This window comes from Spermophilus citellus (genome assembly GCF_964194105.1).
Source record: "Spermophilus citellus genome assembly, chromosome: 15".
Lineage (NCBI taxonomy): Eukaryota > Metazoa > Chordata > Mammalia > Rodentia > Sciuridae > Spermophilus > Spermophilus citellus.
The window spans coordinates 66,827,538-66,848,523 of record NC_138195.1 but is presented as its reverse complement, the minus strand read 5'-3'; the positions used below and the strand labels follow the sequence as shown (position 1 = coordinate 66,848,523).

The 20,986-nt window shown below is 34.4% G+C and overlaps 1 protein-coding gene across 20 annotated transcripts in view; it reads right to left on the bottom strand.

Moving 5' to 3' along the window:
- LCOR (ligand dependent nuclear receptor corepressor) overlaps window positions 1–20,986 on the bottom strand; it is a 180,466-nt gene that overhangs the window by 109,616 nt on the left and 49,864 nt on the right. For 11 of the 20 annotated variants that reach the window (XM_081267066.1, XM_081267054.1, XM_081267061.1 and 8 more), the window contains 2 exons: window positions 14,305–14,370; window positions 13,755–13,834 (listed from right to left, as the gene is read on the bottom strand). Coding sequence is in view for 7 of the 20 variants with exons in the window: in XM_081267061.1 (XP_081123187.1) it covers window positions 13,755–13,834; window positions 14,305–14,370 (146 nt within the window). In the remaining 13 variants the exon portion in view is untranslated. The remainder of the gene's footprint in view (window positions 1–13,754; window positions 13,835–14,304; window positions 14,371–20,986) is intronic. The other 9 variants (XM_081267065.1, XM_081267056.1, XM_081267063.1 and 6 more) reach the window with 1 other exon arrangement.

The following is a 20,986-nucleotide window of genomic DNA, read 5'->3' as shown; positions in this document are numbered from 1 at the left end:
GAACCTCATGCTGATTTGTAGCATCATGATGGCCTAGATTCTTAAGTATAATAAGACTGAAAGGATGACATTTTAAAGCCACTTCTGTATAAATGCCTACTGTGTCTAGATTCTCTGAACTTAGATAATATTGTTTTATATTTATTCCATAGGGCAGAGAAAGTCCAAGAATTAAAAGCATGTGTACACATGCAAGCTTTATAATAACTATGTTAGAAAAGCCTTCCCAAGTCATAAGCCTATAGCTACTGTCATGATGGCTACCCGTGGCTTACTGACATTTCAAGCAATGAGCTAAAAAGAGCTGAAAAGATGCAACTCATTGATTTAAATGCCATTTTCCTACATCTTATTATTTTAAATGCCAGCAAGTCTTAGAGAAAACAGTTCCACAATTTCACATGTCCATCCACTTTAAGGTCAATTATCTATCAAGATATCTTACACGTCCCTTAAATTATTGCTCTTTATATAAACAAAGTATCAATTCTGCTTAATGTAATTTTTACTGTATACCAATATTACCTTCAATTTTGCCAAGCAGATTATCAAGTTAATGAATGGGAAACAAGTAAGTTTTAAGGCTAAAACACTCCAAGAGTTAAGAGTTCTGTGGTTTTCAAAATATATAACAAATCTACCAAGAATAACTTTTATCAGCGTATATGTAATTGTTACTGCTATTCTTAGAAATCAAACCTAATGATAAACAGTAAATGAGTATTATTACTTGCTAACCACCAGCTTCTATAAATCAGCATTTGCTGTTACAGTTTTCTTCCATTATATTTTTATATATATATATACAGGTTTTAAAAACATTAAAAGACAAATGTAAGACATCCCCACAGGGTTTCTTTTTTACTCTTTTCTTTCTTTTTTCTTTTTTTTTTTTTTTTTGGCAGAAGAGGAAAAGTTTATTTGGGTTCATGCTTTCAGAGGTTCAGTCCATGGTTGGCTAGTTCCACTGCTCTGGGCCCGAGGAAAGGCAGAAAACATGACAAAAGGGCATGGTAGAGAAAAGGTCGCTGGGAAGAATGGGGATTGGGGAGAGAGGGGTAGAGGGAGAGAGAAAAGCTAGGAACAAAATATAATCTGCAAGTACATACCCCAGTGACCTACTTCCTTCAGCAACACCCTACCAGCCAGTTTACCACCCAGTGGTCCATTCAAATTATTAATCCATCAAATGGATGTATTGAGTCCATGATGAATTAATATAGTTCTCATGATCTAATCATTTCACCTCCAAACATTCCTGCATTTTCTATCATTTGAATTTATGGGGTTGGGGAGACGAGGGGGAAATCTCATATCCAAACTATAATGGGCCTTTTAGAAGTGATTAGGCTCTGCTTTCACAAACAGGTTAATGGGTTATCGTGAGGTTAAAAGTCAGTTGGAGGAGGTCTCAAACATCCTTGTCTCTGCTATGTCATACCTGTGTCACCTCAAGATGCTGCCAGCCAGCTGCCAAAACCAAATGTGGCTCCCCAATATTGAACTAGAACTGTGAGTCAAAATAAGCCAATTTTTTTTTCTAACTTACCCAGTCTGTGTTATTAGCAGAAAATGGACATAGACCAATGACCTATGCAGAGATTTTAACAATGAAGAATATTTTTATATGACAAGCCTCACCTGACTCTATCATAGCTTCAACTCGTTCATCCAGTCTCTTTGTCAAATGTTCAGACTGTGATCTCTTTTTCCTTCTTCTTTCTTGCTTATCTACAGCACTGATCAGGGTACAAAACTTTTGTTGATTCTTTGACATCCCCACAGAGTTTCTTATGTTTCTACTTGTTGGAAATTCAAAGTAAATACTATCCCTTAATTTTCATCCATAGGCTCAACTTTATCAGAAGGCTTCCTGAACAACTTCTATCTGCTCTCCACAATGACTGTCATATCAGTTATTAAAAATTCAAGGACATCTAACTGCATATTTTAGGCAAAAGCATTATAAAGTTTGGCTGGGGGAATTTTGACTTTTTAAAAACTCCTACAGCACTTCACACATCCATAGTTTTATAACTTGATTTATCTATTTCTTATTTCTTATAGACTATGAATTCCTTTAAAAATAACATCTTTGGTTACCACTTCTTTGTATCACTCAGCACTTGTGTATTTCCTATATCACCAGAGGCTTTTGATAAATTACAAGTATGTAGTTACTGATTTTTAACTACAGAAATAAGGAGCTTAAGAAATTTTATTCAAAAGAAATAGTCAAAGACTTAATATTTAGATGTTATTACCCAAACCAATCTATAAATTTAATGTCATCCCTATAGAAATTTCAATAACGGGCTGGGGTTGTAGCTCAGTGCCAGAGCACTTGCCTGGTATGTGTGATCGACTGGGTTCGATTCTCAGCACCACATATAAATAAAATAAGATACCCTGACAACTAAAAAATATTTAAAATTTTTTAATGACCTTTTTTTTGCAGAATAAAAAACTGGATCCTAAAATTTAATGGAATCTCAAGGGACCCCTGAACAGGCAAAATAATCTTCCTGAGAACAAAGTTCTTAATTTCAAAATTATTACAAATTTACAGTAATACCCTTCCTAAAAGGCAGTGTGGGCCGGGTGTGGTAGCACATACCTATGATCCTAGCTGCTCACGAGGCTGAGGCAGGAGGATTCTGAGTTCAAAGCCAGCCTCAGCAATTTAGCAAGGCCCTAAGCAACTCAGTGAGACCCTGTCTCTAAGTAAATACAAAAAGGACTGGGGATGTGGCTCAGCGGTTAAGCGCCTCTGGGTTCAGTCCCAAGTACCCCCACCCCACCCCCCACCAAAAAAAGGGCAATATTGTCATAAAGACAAAACAACCTAGACCAACAGAACAGAAACAGCCCAGAAATAAACCCTCATATGTATGGTGTTATAATTTGGATATGAGGTATCCCCTCAAAAGCTCATGTGTACGGACGGCAATTCAAAAATTTTCAAAGGTGAAATGACTAAAAATGAGTTTTAGCATCATTAGTGGGTTAATCCACTGATATGGATTAACTGGGTGTTAACTGAAGGCAGGTAGGGTGTAGCTGGAAGGAATAAGTCACTGGGAGGATGCCTTTAGGTATATTTTGTTCCTGGTGAGCAGAGCTCTCTCTTGCATTGTCTTGGGCCATTCTCCTCCTCTATACCCCTCAACCATGATGTTCTACCTCACCTCAGGCCCAGAACAAGGGAGTCGGCTGTCTATCAACTGGTACCTCTGAAACTCTTAAGTGCCACATAAACTTTTCCTTCTCTAAAATTGTTCTTGTCAGATCTTTTGGTCACAGCAATGAAAAAGCTGACTAAAACACATAGATATTTTCAACAAAAGTGACAAGATCGTTAGATTGGGGTAAAGACACATTTTTCAACTGATGATGCTGGAAAAAGTGAATATTCACATGCACAAGAACAAAACTGAGCCCTTATGTACCCTATATATAAAAATTAATCTATAATTAATCAAAACTCTGAATTTAACAGCTAAAATTATAGAATTCTTAAAAGAAAACAGATTAAAGCTTTATGATATTGCATTTGACAAAGGTTTCTTGAATATGGCATCAAAAGCATAGGAAAGAAAAGAAAAAATGCAATTTGTATTTTATCAAAATGAAAACATTCTGTGCATCAAAAGATACTCTTAACAAAATGAAAATCAATGTATGGAATGAGAGAAAATATTTGCAAATCAAATGTTCACCATAAACTACAATTCAACAAGAAGAAACAACCAACTAGATTCAAAAATGGGGAAAGGACTTGACATTTCTCCAGGGACAATATACAAATGGCACAAGAATAGGGAATGAAGGAAGAGAAGCCAAATACATGTAAGTTCTCATAATAGAGAGGAGACAACAAAGAGAAAGCACAAAGGGCAAATAGCAGTTTATGAAGGGGAAAAAAAGTGAGACCTACACTCACAGGCAGGCAGGAATGATAGACTGACTCCATATAAGACACTGAAATGAAACAGAGGAACAATATAATAACTCTCTAAGCTGGGGTACAGTGTCTCAGTGTGTGAGGTACTGTGTTTGATCCTTAACACCACATAAAAATAAATTGAAGTATTGTGTCCATCTACAACTAAAATATATTTTTTAAAATTATAGTAACTCTAATTCAATTTTTGTGTATGACTTGGGATATTCTAAATTTATTCATGGCACTGATTAATTATAAGAATCTCCAAGTAAGATATAAAAAAATATTTTTTTTAGAGAATCAGAAAATTTTATTAGAGTTGAAAGATACCTTAATGTCTATCCAATTATCTGATTTTTTTACACTGACATAATGCAACACTGTTAAGAAACAAGATCTTGTTTATTATCTAACTTCAGTAATTTTCTCCTGCTTAAAAATGCATTGCTGAACCAGGCACTCTTAGTACTTTTCTTGAAACTACCTTTTTTTGTTTCTGGTATATACTGAAGTTTCTGAACAACAAATCCATACAAGATTTATTACTACAGTCTATTTTCCCCTTATTATGTTTTTAAACAAAATTCATTATATAAAAGTTTCTCATTATTCTCTGCTCTCACTATGGATGTGTCAGTCCGTGAGGGTTCTTATACTGAGGCATTCTTGCCTTGTTTACCTATTCTTGACAATTTTAAGATCCCCAGTTACACTGACTATATTCTAATTTTAACATTAATCTCCTATCACTGTTCAGTAACTAATTACTTGTTGGTTTTCTTACAATTCTGCCTCCTTCAACAGTTCCTTCTTAATAGCTTTAATTTCTTCCTCTCCTCTGGCTTCTTCCAAGAGTATAAATATACTTAAGCTCCCCGTGCCTCCTAAATCCTTTTCTTATTCTTTCTATGTTCCTGTTTTCATCATCACTTCTTTCTCTAACAACTTTTCAAACTATTAGTGTATATCCTATTAACTGCCACAACTCCTACTTTATGTCAGACTTATTGTCTGGCTCCCACAATGAGTAGTCTTGAGAGACTATGCTTTCAAAATATTTTTTAGGGTACTTGCTCAATTCATGTAAGGTTCAGTCTATGAAATGGTACAGCAAACATTACAATACACCCCCCTAGTCATTTCATAGCATGGCTCCTAAAAGATATCTGATGCAAAACAAGTATCTTATTTATTCTATAATTCTATTTTCTTTCCAATCTGATTCTTCTTCTTCCTACTTTTGAAAATGAAGTTCTTCTGTGAGTCTAGGTGTTTTGTACTTTACCCCTCAAAAATTTCACTTCCTTAGATATTCTCATTATCATAAGTATTTGAAATTCTGCAAATAAGTATTCATTCTAGACCTTGTATATGTACTCAATTTACACATCCCTGTCTACTCTCTAAAATTGGCCACCTCAGCTTCTCCCTTTCTCATAAGCCATCTTGGATTCAAAGCCTAGAGTCAGTAACAATTGTCATTTTCTAATCTCTTTATTTATACAATCATGCAATCATTAAGTACAGGCAATATTTTATTCCAGATTCACTACATATATCTCTGTGCATAATAATCACTGTCACCATTGTAGTCCAGGCTCATTTTCAGGATTATTATAAGAGCTTCCAATAAATTCTCACTATAAATGCCTCCTGTATTCTACAAACAATGAGCAAATCAATCACTCTATTTTATTTTTTTAATACCTGGGGTTGAACCCATGAGCATTTGACCACTGAGCTATATCCCCATACCTTTTGAGATAGGGTCTCATTAAGTTGCTGAAGCTAGCCTTCAACTTGCCATCCTTTTGCCCTGGCCTCCAAAGCTGCTGTGATTACAGGTTTGTGCCACTGTGCCCAGCCAGATCTCCTTTTAAGGACAACTTGTGTTTCACCTCCTGACTAAGCAACTCGGTCGGTATCATCTTTTGCACCTCTTAACTGCTGTAACATTTATATTTTCTTGTGTTATCCACTATCTTCTAAATTATTATACATAAAAATGAAGGAGATTCCATTCTCAAAGTTTCCTACATACATGAGAGTTTTGCTGAGTGAATAATAAGGATGAGTTGAATATCTTGATGGACTATAGGTTTAGCTGCTTCAATCAGAGACCTCAACATTCCACAAACAAAGACAGATCCGGTCTTTGACTTCTGTTAACCTCTACGGCCAATTACAGAACCAAATATTTAACAAATTGCTAATTACTCAGTTAATTAACTCTAATCATATAAAACTGAACAAAGTAGAGTTAATTATCATTTAATAGCTTCTCTAACTCTATTTGCTCTGTAGAATGGAAGAAGGAAACCCTCTTGATATTTAAGAAAGGAGCTTTTGGGCTAGGCATTAATTCACTTTGTCAATTTTTTTTTTAAATAATATATATGAAAGTTCTAGAAATTGAAGTAGATGAGGTGCCAATTTAGATATGTACAATTAACTGAGCAACTCATTAATCATGTACTCATTTGTACAATATGTTGTTACTATTTTGGGTTTGGCATTGCTGGGGACTGAACTCAGGTTCCCGGGGATGATAGGCAAGTGCTCTTACCACTGAGCTGTATCCTTAGCCAAGTAGTGTCTGTTTAACTCTGTATCAACTTAAATCTCATATATAAACATTACTTAACTGTCTAATATTTGTTTCTTCTTTCTCATAGTAGAAAGGAATTACATGGATTCTTCCACGGTTCCCTGCATACAATAGGTACCGTGAATACATACTGATTTTTGGTACTCCAGGACAACATAAAAGGCAAGCCACACCAAGCAGGATGGAATACGCCCCAAGTAATATATTCAATACAATGAGAAAATAGCTAGATTTAGTAACTGCTACTATAAACATTTGTGTGTGTGTGTGTGTGTGTGTGTGTGTGTATGTGTACACTAGTGCTTTAGACTAGAACCCCAGCTTCTCTCATGCTAGAAAATCACTCTGCCACTGAACTTCATAAGCCCAATCTCTTTCTTACCCGCCCCCTACCCTATGTGGACTAAACCTAGGGGTTCTGGCCTACTAAACTACATCCCCAGTTTTAAGTCACTCCCTATCTATCTATCCATCCATCTATCTACCTACCAACCAACCAAATGACCAACAGGTTTCCCAAGTTGCCAATGTTGTCTTTGAACTTGTGATCCTCCTGTCTCAGCCTCCCAAGCTGCTGAACTATAAGTATGTGCCATCATGCCCAGCATCTTATTATAAACTTTCACTGTACTAAAAAAGCAGTAAACATTTAGATGTTAAAATGATATACCTCCACTTTTAATTAAAGCATGTTCATGAATCAGAAGAACTATGAAATGTTCAGTACAAACATGCACAAATATGATGAAATAATAACAAACATGAAAAGGATCTAGTTACATGACTGATGAGTTAGCTGGGCACTGAAGGATATGTATAATCTGGCTCCATCCTTGTCACTGGTTACTTTTTTTTTTTTAAAGAGAGAGACAGAGAATTTTTTTTAATATTTATTTTTCAGTTTTCAGCGGTCACAATATCTTTGTTTGTATGTGGTCACTGGTTACTTTTTAAAAATAAATGCTCTGCTCTATCCACAATGTAGCCATTCTCCTCTCTGCTTACCCAGAACTATGCATTCTTCAAAAACACAGCTCAAGTTCCTAACTTCTTATTTTGATATGCCAATCAAAACACTAAACCTACTAAAGCCTTATAATAAACTAATTTTATGTTTTGGTATAATATCTTACTCTCCCATCATCCTTAGGGAATCATCCATGTACCACTAAAATAGCTACCTCTTCTCTGTTTTAGCCATACACAAGAATAGGTTATTCATTTGGAGTTGAGTCCATTTTTAGGAACATTAAATACTAAAAGAAATTTCTTATCTTTTCTATCTTTCCAGCATACTTTCATTACTACGGTTATCAGCTCAACATACCCACTTCAACACAATCTGCAATCAGTAACCGTTTCATGAAATGGTTTTTAATAGACAGCAAAAATACAGATGTACTGTATTTCAGTAACATACATCCGGAGTACTCATGATGCCAACACCTTACATTTTTATACAATTCTTCAATTAAAAGGAAGTAGGCTTCTTGAAGAAACCCAGGGCTGGGACAGTGAAGGCATAGATAACTCCGGGGCATCTTTTGGTGCTAACAGTGTATAAGTGCCGGGGTTGCGGGGAGGAAAGAAAAAAAAGAGAAACAGGTTAAAAAAAAAAAAAAGTACATGAAAGGACTTTTTTTTTCCCTTTTAAAATATTTTTCAGTTGAAGATGGACATAATACCTTTATTTTATTTATTTATGTTTATGTGGTGCTGAGGATCAAATCCAGTGCTTCACGTACTAGGTAAGTGCTCTACCACTGAGCTACAACTCCAGCCTATGAAAGGGCTCTTAATGGCCTGCAATAATTTGAACTGCAAAATACACAAAGATGGTACTGAATTATAATTTTTAGTATAAAATAAGAATCCACAGTTCATACTGAAAGATTAAAAAACAAATCCATAAATGGGAGGAAAAAGCAAAGTTCTTCTTTCCAGTAGAATGCAAACTAATAAAAACTGAGGAAATAAGGTTTAAAAAAAAATCACGATTTTGTCACATATCACAGTAATATTTTATAAGGTTAATATTTATCAATGGATGCTAAAATTACTGTATGATGAAAAAACTAGTATTCTAAAAGAATATTTACAAAATTTCATGGTATTTCTCCATAAATATATTAAATAAAAAGGGAAAATAAAAACCTTTTAGTACAGAAACTGACAGATAACACCTTCACCAAGTGATCATAGTAAACATGCTCACATGCTTTCTGACATGGTGTACTAAGGATGACACAATATCAGTATTATGGAATTCCTGCTGGAAATGTACAGCTGAATTTCAGTCATGAGGACTCTTGGGTACAACCAGAGAGGTAAAATCTACATACCAACTTGCCGGTATTCATCGTAAGTATCAACATTAAGAAAGGCAAAGTAAAACTGAGAACTATAGCAGGCTAAAGAAGATATGACAACAAAATATAAAATGTGATTCTAGATTGGCTCCTGGACCAGAAAAGGGATATTGCTAGAGTAACTGGTTAATTTTTAAAGATGCGCAGAATATATAATAGTATTGAATTAATGTTAATTTCCTAATTTTTATAATTATACGGAGGTTACATAAAAACATTTGGGTATCTGGCTAAAGGGTACATAGGAATTTATTGTATGATTTTTGCAACTTCTTTATAAGCCTACTATTATTTTTAAAAGAAGCCAAAAAAAGTTTAAAACCCTGATGACTAGGTAATAAACAAGAGAACTGTGAACATATACTTGGCATGTGGAAGCACTCAAAACAGCTATTAACATTACACTTTGCCAAATTTATGAAGCCTTCCAACTTCTTAGTACCTCACCTATTATATTCTATCGGGTACCTACATTTTGCCCAATTAGAAGGAAAGATGCAACCAAACAAGTCAGGCAGTCAGTGAAGCATACACAGATTTCTAACACAGCTAAGACTGGACCTTTTAATATGGTCAAGCTCAGTTACTTTCATGTTCTCTCCCTCTGTCCACCTAAGTAATGCCAAATCCTGTTTTACCTTGCTCTCCACTTCCCCCAATCCTGTCCCTACTGTTGCTATTAAACTGTATGAACTCTTAAAAACAAATAAAATCCCAGCTATGTGATTCTGCCCATAACAATCTCACTTCCTGACCTTTCCCATTTCTTTTTTTTTTTAATATTTTTTTCAGTTGTAGATGGACACAATGCCTTTATTTATTTTTATGTGGTGCTGAGGATCAAACCCAGTGCCTGACACATGCAAGGCACACGCTCTACCACTGAGCCACAACCCCAGCCCTACACTTCTTTATTTATAAAACTGGGATACCTTTAACCACTTCATTATAAGTTGTTTTGAAGATTAAATGGTAACACATAAAGGTAACTGGCACAAAATAGATGTTCATGAAATGTTAGCTACTTTCCCCTTACAAATTATATCTCTAACCTCTGTAGGATCTTAAAGTATGCCACAACAACTGTTTTACTGCACAATGTGTTGTGCGTGTATACACACATTAACTGTCACATAATCACAGTAATATTTTATAAGGCAATATTTATCAATAGATGCTAAAATTACTGTATGATGAAAAACTAGTATTATAAAAAGAATACTTACAAATATTTACTGTGATAGTTTATATATATATATATATATATGTAAACTCAGAACAACATCGTTCCATTTTCTGGTTGCTTTCAAACCAAATTAAATTTCAAAACTTCCTTATCAATTCAGTGAAAATACACTATCTATATAGATATATCTAGATATATATGGTTTAATACTAATATCTAGATATATATTAGTGGTTTCAGGCATCGAATGGGGAGGAGATCTTGGAATGTACACCCCCCAAATAAGGGAGACTACTCTAATCTTTAGACAATCTCTGTTCAAATCTCTGAAAGACAGACTATTTTGTATCTTTCACCTACATGTTTTATGAAGAAAACACAAGTAATGTATTTATTTTACTCATTCTAACAGTCTCAGTATTCACTGAAAATCCAATTAACTAAAAAATACACAAAACTTCCATCTCCTACTCAAATATCAGACCATTATTTCTGCTTTTCCAAATTATAAACTGCTTTTCCAAACACTACCTAAATTATGTCATCATTCCAACCTGAAACTCAGGATTCCAATATCATGCTCAATACTGCCATCTATTGGTTATTACCACACTTTCCAGATATTTCCCTTTCCACCCCACCCCCACATCTGCTTTTTATTTTTATTTTGTGGTACTGGGAATTGAAACCAGGGCCTCATGCTCTACCACTGAGCTATGTTCCCCAACCCTTTTTAAACTTTATTTTAGACAGAGTCTCACTAAGTGGACTTCAATGGCCTCAAACTTGGCAGTCTCCTATCTCACAATCCCAATTAGCCAGGATTACGAGGTTGTTCCACTTGTGCTCAGCCTGATATTTTCTTCTTCTCCAGGTTTTTTTTTTCTTTCTTTTCAAGTTTAACCTTTATCCCAATGGATACACTTAATTTCCAGATTCCAATCCTTCTTAGTTGAGATGCTCCTGATTTGTACAAAGAATCCCACAACAAAAAGATATATAAATGACAATTCACACAATCTAGGCTCTTTCCTACTCTCCATTATAGCTGTAGGGGTCTCTGTGAAAACAATTAATGACAAAGAAAAATAGTATAGTATCTAATAAAGAAAAACAGTTTTCTCTTGAGTTGTCAATTGGAAATATACTTTCTACTCAGAAAACTAGTTAAAAATTGTAAAACTTCAAACAGTTACAAGGGGGGGGTTTAAATGTTGTAATGTTCCATAAATTTCTATTTCAGCATTTTCTCCTAATATTCATATAATATTTTAGCCTCGTGCAGCAATAGAAAACACTTAAATCATATTACAAGAAATACTGTACTCAACTGCCAAACAGAATGGCTGTCTTCTCAATCCTAACCTGTTAAAGACAATCGCTCTTTCTTCTACTCTACCAAAATTCATTTTAAATGATTTACTCAATAAAAGCCAAGATGCACATAATACACACACAGTTTACAATGATGATTTTCAACTTCATTGGTAGTTTAACTCAGAACAACATCGTTCATTTTCTGGTTGCTTTCAAAAGAAATTAAATTTCAAAACTTCCTCATCAATTCAATGAAAACACACCATTTCAGAGAGTCACAACTTTTTCATTCGGGGGTTGGGGGTGGGGGACAAGAAAAAGATGCCACAAAAGAATAATATTAAGAAACTGTTAACTGGTGGCTTTAGATTTTAAGCAACTTGCCAACAATCAAACAGTGTTAAAGTGACTACACTGAAGGGAACAAAGAAGCATATGGCATGTTCCAGACTTCAGCAGTTGACAAATGTAACCAGGAACAACACAAAATTCAAACATAGAAAAGGATGAACAGAATAAGGCAGAATATTAAATGTCAAATAATTAGTTGTATAAAATTTATAACAACGGCATGAAAGCCAGGCACATTGGTGCACACCTACAATCCAGCTACTCGGTAGATTGAGATAAAAGGATTGAGGCAAGTTTGGAGGCTGGTCTGGGCAACTTAATAGACCCTGCCTCAAAACAAAATTTTTAAAAAGGTTGGGCATTTAGATCAACTGTTTGAGACTGGATTCTCAGTAGTGAAACAAAACAAAACATCCCATCAAAAACAAAACAGCTAGGTGTGATGGCACACATTTGTAATCCCAGCTGCTTAGGAGGCTGAGGCAGGAGGATTGCAAGTTCGTTCAAAGCCAGCCTCAGCAACTTAGTGAGGCACTTAGCAACTCAGCGAGACCCTGTCTCTAAATAAAATAAATAAATAATCTAAATAAAAAGGGGGATAGGGATTGTGGCTCAGTGGTTGAGTACCCCTGAGTTCAATCCTCAGTACTAAGACCAACCAAAACAAACAACAAAACCAGAATAAAAGATGAAACAGCATTAGAGCATAGATATACTACATGGGGGGGGGGGGCTTAGAGTAAAAGCAAGAGACTTTCAAGTTAGAGAGAACAAGTATTCAATGGTACAGTCCAAAGACTAGTAAAAGCATGGTGTTTAATACAAATGATCAGATAAATTTCTCAGATTTTTAGTTTAGTTCAAAGGAAATTATATAGAATACTAGAAGGAAAATCAGACTGAATTGTGCTAGGTACTGAGTCACACTAAGAATTGGGTGGTGGATCCAGAAGACAATGAGAAAGTGACTGAAAACTGAGTACAGGGTAATACTTCCACACCATTTGAGGGGTGATGGCTGGGGGTAAGGAGTTTAACTTAATAGTAGTATTGAAAAGCCTGAAGAAAACTGAGAAGGACCAATCATGTTATTTCAGTGGTCCAGAAATAGTGACTGGTGTCTGAACTATGGTTACTACTGTTTCACAGTAATTTCACTGTAGAAATGAAAAAGAAGGGAATTCATTAGAGGGAGAAACTGAGAGAACCTTGTCAAGGATTTAAATTCAGTGTACACAGAAGGAGGAAGACTCAAAATGTTTCCTTGGCTTTAAAATAGGAAACACAGGGCTGGGGTTGTAGCTCAGTGACAGAGTGCTTGCCTAGCACATTATGAGGCACTGGGTTCAATCCTTAGCACCGAATAAAAATAAACAAATAAAGGCATGCTGTTCATCTACAACTAGAAAAAAATTTTAAAGGCGGGGGGGGGGGGGAGGGAGTAGCATGAAAAGAAATACAAGACAGTAAATCATTATCAACAGTTTCAATAACCAAAATATTTCCAAACCAAAAGCCTGTTTGACACAAAGCAATACAATGATAAAAACACAAAAGTTCAGCTAATTTCTACAACTGAATACAAACAGCATTCATGACCCCAAAAGAATCTTACTTTAAGGTATAAACCACAGTATATCATAAATATATGAATTATTAAATACTTGATCAAGATCTATGTTACTGGTTTTTTTGTACTAAAAGTGAATCCCATTTCTTGAATTGTCATATAACTTCATATCAGGATAAACCTAATTATTCTGCCTAATGAACTATATAAATAAATGCATCCTGGGATACAGATTTCTCAGAAGGATAACCAACAGACAAGAAACAGTTTAAAATGCAAAGTTACTATCAAAAACCCTTTAAACACTTTCCCTTTCCTATAAATCCTCTAACAAAGTGACAAGTTGTTTTTTTTTTTTTAAGAAACTTTAAAATATTTTACACAAGTTTCACAAACTTCTTGGTTACCTTTACTTTATCTCTTCTCAAGCAACAGAACAGACAATTTTCATCAAAAGTCCAATCAGAAATGCCTTCAGGTTCACACTCTAAAAATAAAATGAATGACAAATTAATAATCATGAAGTTGAATTTTTAAGAAAATAAATCAATTTCAAAAACACTGTTTAACAAAATCTTCACTAAGAGTAGACATGCTTCTTATGTCTTAAAATTCTTTTATCTTAAATTTTTAAACCCAGAGCCTTGTATATACATCTAAGAATGTTCTCTACCACTGAAAACTGGGTACAGGGTAATGAACTATACCAACAGCTAAGTCTTAAAATTCTTAACTCAAAATTCTTCACCTAACTACTCACTGGTATGTGCTAATCATGCATATATTAACAATATCAACTAAACACACCCCCACCCCACCCCCACGCAAAGCTTACATGAAGATAGCTTTAACCCTCATAAAACTGCAAATAAAAATGATGAGACATAAAGCTTAAATTACCAAGGTACCATATTTGTCACCAGGAATAATCTGAAATACCAAAAATATTTTGAATACCTTTAAATAAACTGAGATCTTTAAATAATGCAGGTCCAAACAGCCCTTCAAGAATACTTTCAAACCCTAAAAAGGATTAAAAAAAAAAAAAGAATCCATCATCACAATAATATAATATCCACTATGGTAATACTGATTGGTTACAAGAAAAATGATGATGTTTTCTCCAGTTCTCAAGAATCCCAGATTATTATTATTGAAGGGATGCTAAAGAAAAAGTGTCAATGACAAATGTAGAAGGAGCATTTGCATTTGTTAATGATTAATAATCAACAAAAATTCAGAGCATAATCAAGAAAGAAAAAAGACACCAGAAATAATTAATGGAAGAATGGAAACTGAGTTTCTCTTGCTTGTTCTACAAAATTTTTACATTAACTCTCAAGCTCCATTTTAAAGGGCAACTTTCTCACTGAAGAGTGAAAGTATTTGAGAACTTCCACAATGTTCTAGAATAATCTAGAACATTATTATTTTTCTGAATACCAATTGAGATCATAGACTTTTTCAAGTTAATAGTTTCTTAAATGAAAATCCTCACTGAGAACAACTTTCTCTCTTTCTCATATGCACACACAATATTTTAGAAAAAAGAACTCCAAATTTCATATTGCCAACAAGATGAAACTATATGTTAGTTCCTTTACAAAGATAAAATCACTAATTATACATACAAAAAAGGAGAAAACAATTCAAATATACCTGTACACAAATATTTAAAACTCTCATATCCTTCTACATCATGAATAAAATAGAAAATTAAAAAATAAGCAGTTTTTCTAACTTTATTACACAAATTTTGCTGGTCTATTTAATGAAAACATCTTGCTAATTTTTCTGGATTGTTAAAGAAAGAATGAAGAGACTAAACAGAAGGGAATTAGATTACAGCTCTATACAATATACCAGGAATAAAGCTTTAGAGCACTGGTTCCCAAACTATGTGTCAAAGACCTCACTGTGGGCTCAAATACTTATTACATAAATCCATATGCACATTAACCATGACCTTTAAAGAGAATTAGTATGTCTTGCACATTTGGTGTACATAATACTTTTGAAATACAGAGATATTCTATTGTAATTAATATAAAAAGAGTTAAATTAATTCCTAGTATTTTCAGGAATGGTGTATTTTGTCAGATAATCCATTATCATCTGAAGCCTTGTAATTTTTTAAAATTGTTAAACAGCACTTTTATATTCAGGATAAAGGGAATCACTAATAATATATAGGCTACTGGACATTTTTGAGGCTCAAACATATAAGCCATTTATTTACCACAAACACAACATATTAAATATAAAACAATAAAGTACTTGAAAGATTAAGGGGGTAGACAAGATGATCCCTAGAAATAGTATCTTGTTCATCTGGCTATAAAAATAACATTGTAAGCCATCATTTTCAACAGAGTAACCTCCAGAGTTTGTGTCATCTACATTGTAATTAGAGAATTGTTTTTTCTGCACTATTTTAAAACTGTAGATTTTTTCACTTACTATAGGGGAGCAAATGATTTTCAATTCTCCTTACTTCTTGCTATCCAAAGATATTAGCAAACTACCCACTCCAACAAATGAGAGGTACTTATGCCTGCTTATTATTTACCTACTATAATTAAAATGTTTTCCATTAAATTACTATGGTCCTTTGCTCTTCCCCACATTAGGGAGGAGAAAGTGTTGGGGTCAGAGGTTGTGCAGGAAGAGGGCTGGTGGTGAAATAATGAAAAGGAATTGTTCGATGCTATCTATCCTCTTAGCCCTGGAACCAGATATTCTCAGCAATTACTCCAAAATAAGTCTCATAGCTTGTCTCCAACTCTTAAGCATTCCTACTTTTCATCCCTGCAAAAAGGAATTCTGATTTCACAAATATAAAGTGTTTAAATATCTAGAAATCATTGAACACACACTGAAAATATAGCTAAGCAATTACTGGCAGCTCTTATCCTAAAGAGCAACTCTATATTCTTTTACCTGTGTTTATTATAACAAATTCCAAATATGCATTCTAAGCATAAATTCTCGAAAAGGAAAAATGTAAATATAGCAAGAAATAATACTACAAAGGAAATGTGCAGAAGATGATTATGGAAGAACAAAAATTTTAAATTATAAAGAATGGAATATGAAAAAAAATTGAGAAACATCATAGATTACACAAACACTTAAAAAATCATAGATCAAAAAACAGTGAAAAAGAAAGACCAAAAGGAAGCAAATAAAAACCAAAAGTCTAGTCATAAACTCAAAATATTTAACCACAACTAATTCTGCTCAAAATATTAACTATAAACAAGCCACTCCTCTTTTGCTCATATTTATAATACATCAAACCTTACAAATATTATTGGATCTGTAAAGCTATATTTTGCTACCCTCTGTTCACTGGATGTTAATACCGCTCAGTTTTATTAATAATAAATATTGAATTTAGCAGTTGCATAGCAACAGGAAATGTCTTATACGCTATGCTTGACATTAATAAAAGGCAAATAAAGGTAGAATAAATACATTCAAAATTTATACCATGATCTCATAGAAAAGCCTCAAAGATAACAAAATGCCATGGAAAACCAAATACTGAAAAAGACAAGTCATATCATTATGTTCAATCAGTAGAGTTCAAAAAGTACCTCTACATAACATAGTACATATAAAAATATTTTATTTTTTCCAAAGAATTTCTAGCCAACATAACAACTGGTCTCAAAGCTGCTCTCCAGTCTCTTCCTTACTATAACCTACAGTATCATCGAGACTATTTCTTGTCAGGCACAGTTGCCCATTCCTGTAATCCCAGCAGCTCAGGACGCAGAGGCAGGAGGATCTTGACTTCAAAGCCAGTCTCAACAATTTAGCCAGGTGCTAAGCAACTCAGTGAGACCCTGTCTCTAATAAAATACAAAATAGGGTTAGGGATGTGGCTCGGTGGTTGAGTGCCCCTGAGTTCAACCCCTGCTCCCCCCCCAAAAAAAAAACCCCATTCCTTTTGTTGTTTTGTTTTTTTTAAAGAGGTGGGTAAGTTTATTTGGAGCTCATAATTTCAAAGGCCTTAGTGCATAGATGACTGACTCTTGTTTGGGTCCAAGATGAGGCAGCACATCAATATAGGAAGGACCCAGCAGAGGAAAACTGCACAGCTCATGGACGGGCCAGGAAGCAGAGAGAGCTCATCCTACTCCTCCTAAAACACTGCTTAAACAATGCCAGCATTTCTTCAAAATATACACTGCTTAAAGAACAAACTTCAAATTCTCAAGTCTGGCAATCAACGATGCTTTTAATTTGATCCCAATCTCCCTTCAGCAAGCTTTTTTCTCAGATCTTCCAGCTCATTCCCACAGATCTGGTCAGGTAGGCTTTCTACTGTGTTCAACAATCATTTCTATCTCCTAATATTTTCTCAAATCTTTGGATCTCACTTTTGCCCAAATCAAATATCTATCTCTTTTCAATTTGTTTAATAAAGATATTCACTTATTTAACTTGTATTAACTGAGAACCTGGCAGAGACAGAGGTGACACTGAATAGGCAATGGTGAAGACATGGTGCCTGTTCTCATACAGCTTTGGTTTATAGTTTTCTCATTGTCAGAATTCTCAGATTCTAGCCCCCTTTAAATAAAACTTAATTGCCTAAGGTCTTATTTCCCTTCTGCCATATGCAAAGCATTGAGTATTTACAAAATAAAAATTGTCATAGGTTACCCAAACCCTGTGGGTTTTTTTTTTTTAATGTTTATATTTTTCTCCTTAAGGAGAGTTACAGCTCCAGGAAGGCCAAGAAGGTCTTCCCATTTCCTATTTCTCTTATACCAGGACTTTGTAAGTCTGATTTTTAACTTCTGATATAATCAGGAAAACAGAAGATAGAAGATTAACATTTCTAACAAATGTCCTCCTTCAATCTAAATTACAATCTCTACTATTTTTATTTCTAACCAAAGGATGGAGAGCAGGTTATGAATAGTAGCAACAAGACAGGAACATCAAATAAACAGCCAAGTAAGGTTAACAATATAGCCTGTTGCTTTTGAGATGAAGAAATACAGTATGAAGAGAATGAAAAAATGGTTCATAAGTCTTGAGAATCTCTCCTCTGAGATTAACTTGTCTAGAGACTCACAGTATGAGAGGGCTGAGGAGAAATATAAATACTTCTTTATTTTCTGTTTTTATAATAAGATCGTAAGACTGGGTAGGTTTTAAGGAAAAGAGGTGTATTTTGGGGGCTGGGATTGTGGCTCAGTGGTAGAGCGCTCACCTAGCATGTATGGGGCACTGGGTTCCATCCTCAGCACCACATAAATGTAAAATAAAGATATTGTATCCACCTAAAACTAAGAAATAAATATAAAAAATGAGGTATATTTTGGCTTATAATTTGAGGCTCGGAAACCCAAGTGCACCGTACTGATATTTGCTGAGCTTCTGGTGAAGACCTAGTACTGCTTTACCTCATAGTAGAAAGCAGAAGGGCAAGTGGGCAAGAACAAAAGAGGGAAGGATGGATATGCTTTATAACAAATTGCTCTCATAATAACTAACACAATCCTTTGAGGGAGGAACTCAAGAGTAAAATAAAGGCATTAGCCATTCATGGGAGCTCTGTCCCTATAATCCAAACACTTCCCTTAGATCTTGCCTCCTAACCTTGCTGCTTGAGGAATTAAAGTTCCAACACATGAATATTTGGGGTCACCTCAGCCACAGCACAGTATACCAGAAAATTTTAGCAATTTTTACATTAAGTCTCCCTGGACTCTGTACTCAAGTTTATACAAAGTTTGGTGCTCAGTATTAAAAAACCTCCATCTCTAATAAAGTATTATTTTTGTAAAGTATCATTTCAAAGGTATTTGCTGGTTACAATAATCAATGAATATATTAATAAACAAAGTGCAAACTGACAGTATCTGTAGTTCTTTCCTTAAAAATTCAAGAGTCTATGGCTTGCTGACACCAGACTGAACTTAATACAAGTGAGCCACAAAATTAAAGCAAATTAAAGGCACTAGATTATAATCTTTTATATGTTAACCAAAATAATATAAGGTAATTAATCCCTTTTAATTGATATTCTAGCTATCTCAGTATGTCATTCAACCAAAAAAGTCTTGATGAACTTCTTTGGTAATGAACAATGTTCAGCCACTCTTTCCCTCATTGCTCTTAGCAGTTCATCCCACTGCTGAATAACTATATTTGTTAACAATTTTTCCAGGGCTGGAGATACAGTTCAGTTGGTAGAGTGCTTGTCTCACACGCAAAAGGCCATGGGGGTTCAATGCTAAGCACCACAAAAAAAAGTTTTTCCTCTCTCCCTAAACTTCTGCTTCCAGCCCAAGCCCTCTGATTGCCCCTATCTGCTGGTCCAGTAGTCACTTTTAGAATTACCCAGCTCAAGAATAACAAAACTTGACCAATATACTGGAAGGGAATAACTTAATCACAACTAATAACTCAAATTGAAAACAGAACTAATGAAGAAAAAAGTACTAAATTATAAATAGCATTTCTATTGAGACCAGGGAGCTTTTCAAAAAAAAAAAAATTAGTTTTTCCCCCCCTTAAAGAGAACAAATATCTTGGGAAGAGGAAAAAAAAAATAAAATTGTCAAATACAGTTGTGTACCACCAAACATTTCGGTCAACAACACATTGCCTATATGACAGTGGTCTAGTAAGAATATAATGAGGCAAAAAATTCCTGTTGCCTAATGATATCATGGCTGTTAACACAAAACACTGTGTGTGTAGTTATTTCACTGGTTTCTATTTCCTCTATAGTCAGCCCTTGATAATTGGGGGTTAGGAGCACTGCCCTCAAAGCCCAGTTGAGAAAATAATTTTTGACTCCTCCAAAACTAATATATGAGTAACTTACATAACTTATGAGTAGCCTACAGTTACCTTCCTGGTAATATACTGTGAAACGTGTGAAACCCATGAGATCACTTTTTATAGAAATAAAATTTATCAGAGCACTGAAGTACTCTCCTGGAGATTATTAGTATCATATGGCACATAAAGAATCCTTGTAACTCTGGAGCTCACCACAATAGCAAAACTACTATAGTAGTACAGTATGTACAACAGTTAACTTTATACAGTTATGATTTAATACTGCATCAAATACTTATTTACATCTCTAAAAAATGAGATGTAAACTGCAAATAGCACAATATATGGTATCTGTAGGCATAAGTTTTGATCATTATTAAATTTCTATAACAGACTCCTGTATATTTTATGGTACTAAATTATAAAATAGACTATTCTCTACGTGAATTTAAGCATTCATGATGCTACACTTTTCTTTAACATTTATTTCCAAGCCATGTAGTTTGTCTTTTGAGTGTTTTTTAAGTGTCATAAATCTCCAAAAATTAAATATATAAGTAAAATTGACATAAGTAGACCCATGTAAGTTCAAACGTGAGTTGTTAGAAAATCATTTGTACTACATTTTTTATTGTTATTTTAGAGTGTACTCCTACTTAGAAAAGCTTAGTGTAAAACAGTATTTTGTGTTTTATCAGCAGCAGCTTCCCATATGTTGTGCTTACTACTTCTCAACTGCACCAACAGGCCACAGCAAGTAACTCATCTATACTATTTTTGTTAATACTCTCTATGACGCCATAGGCTAAGCAACATGAGACTGTAAAGG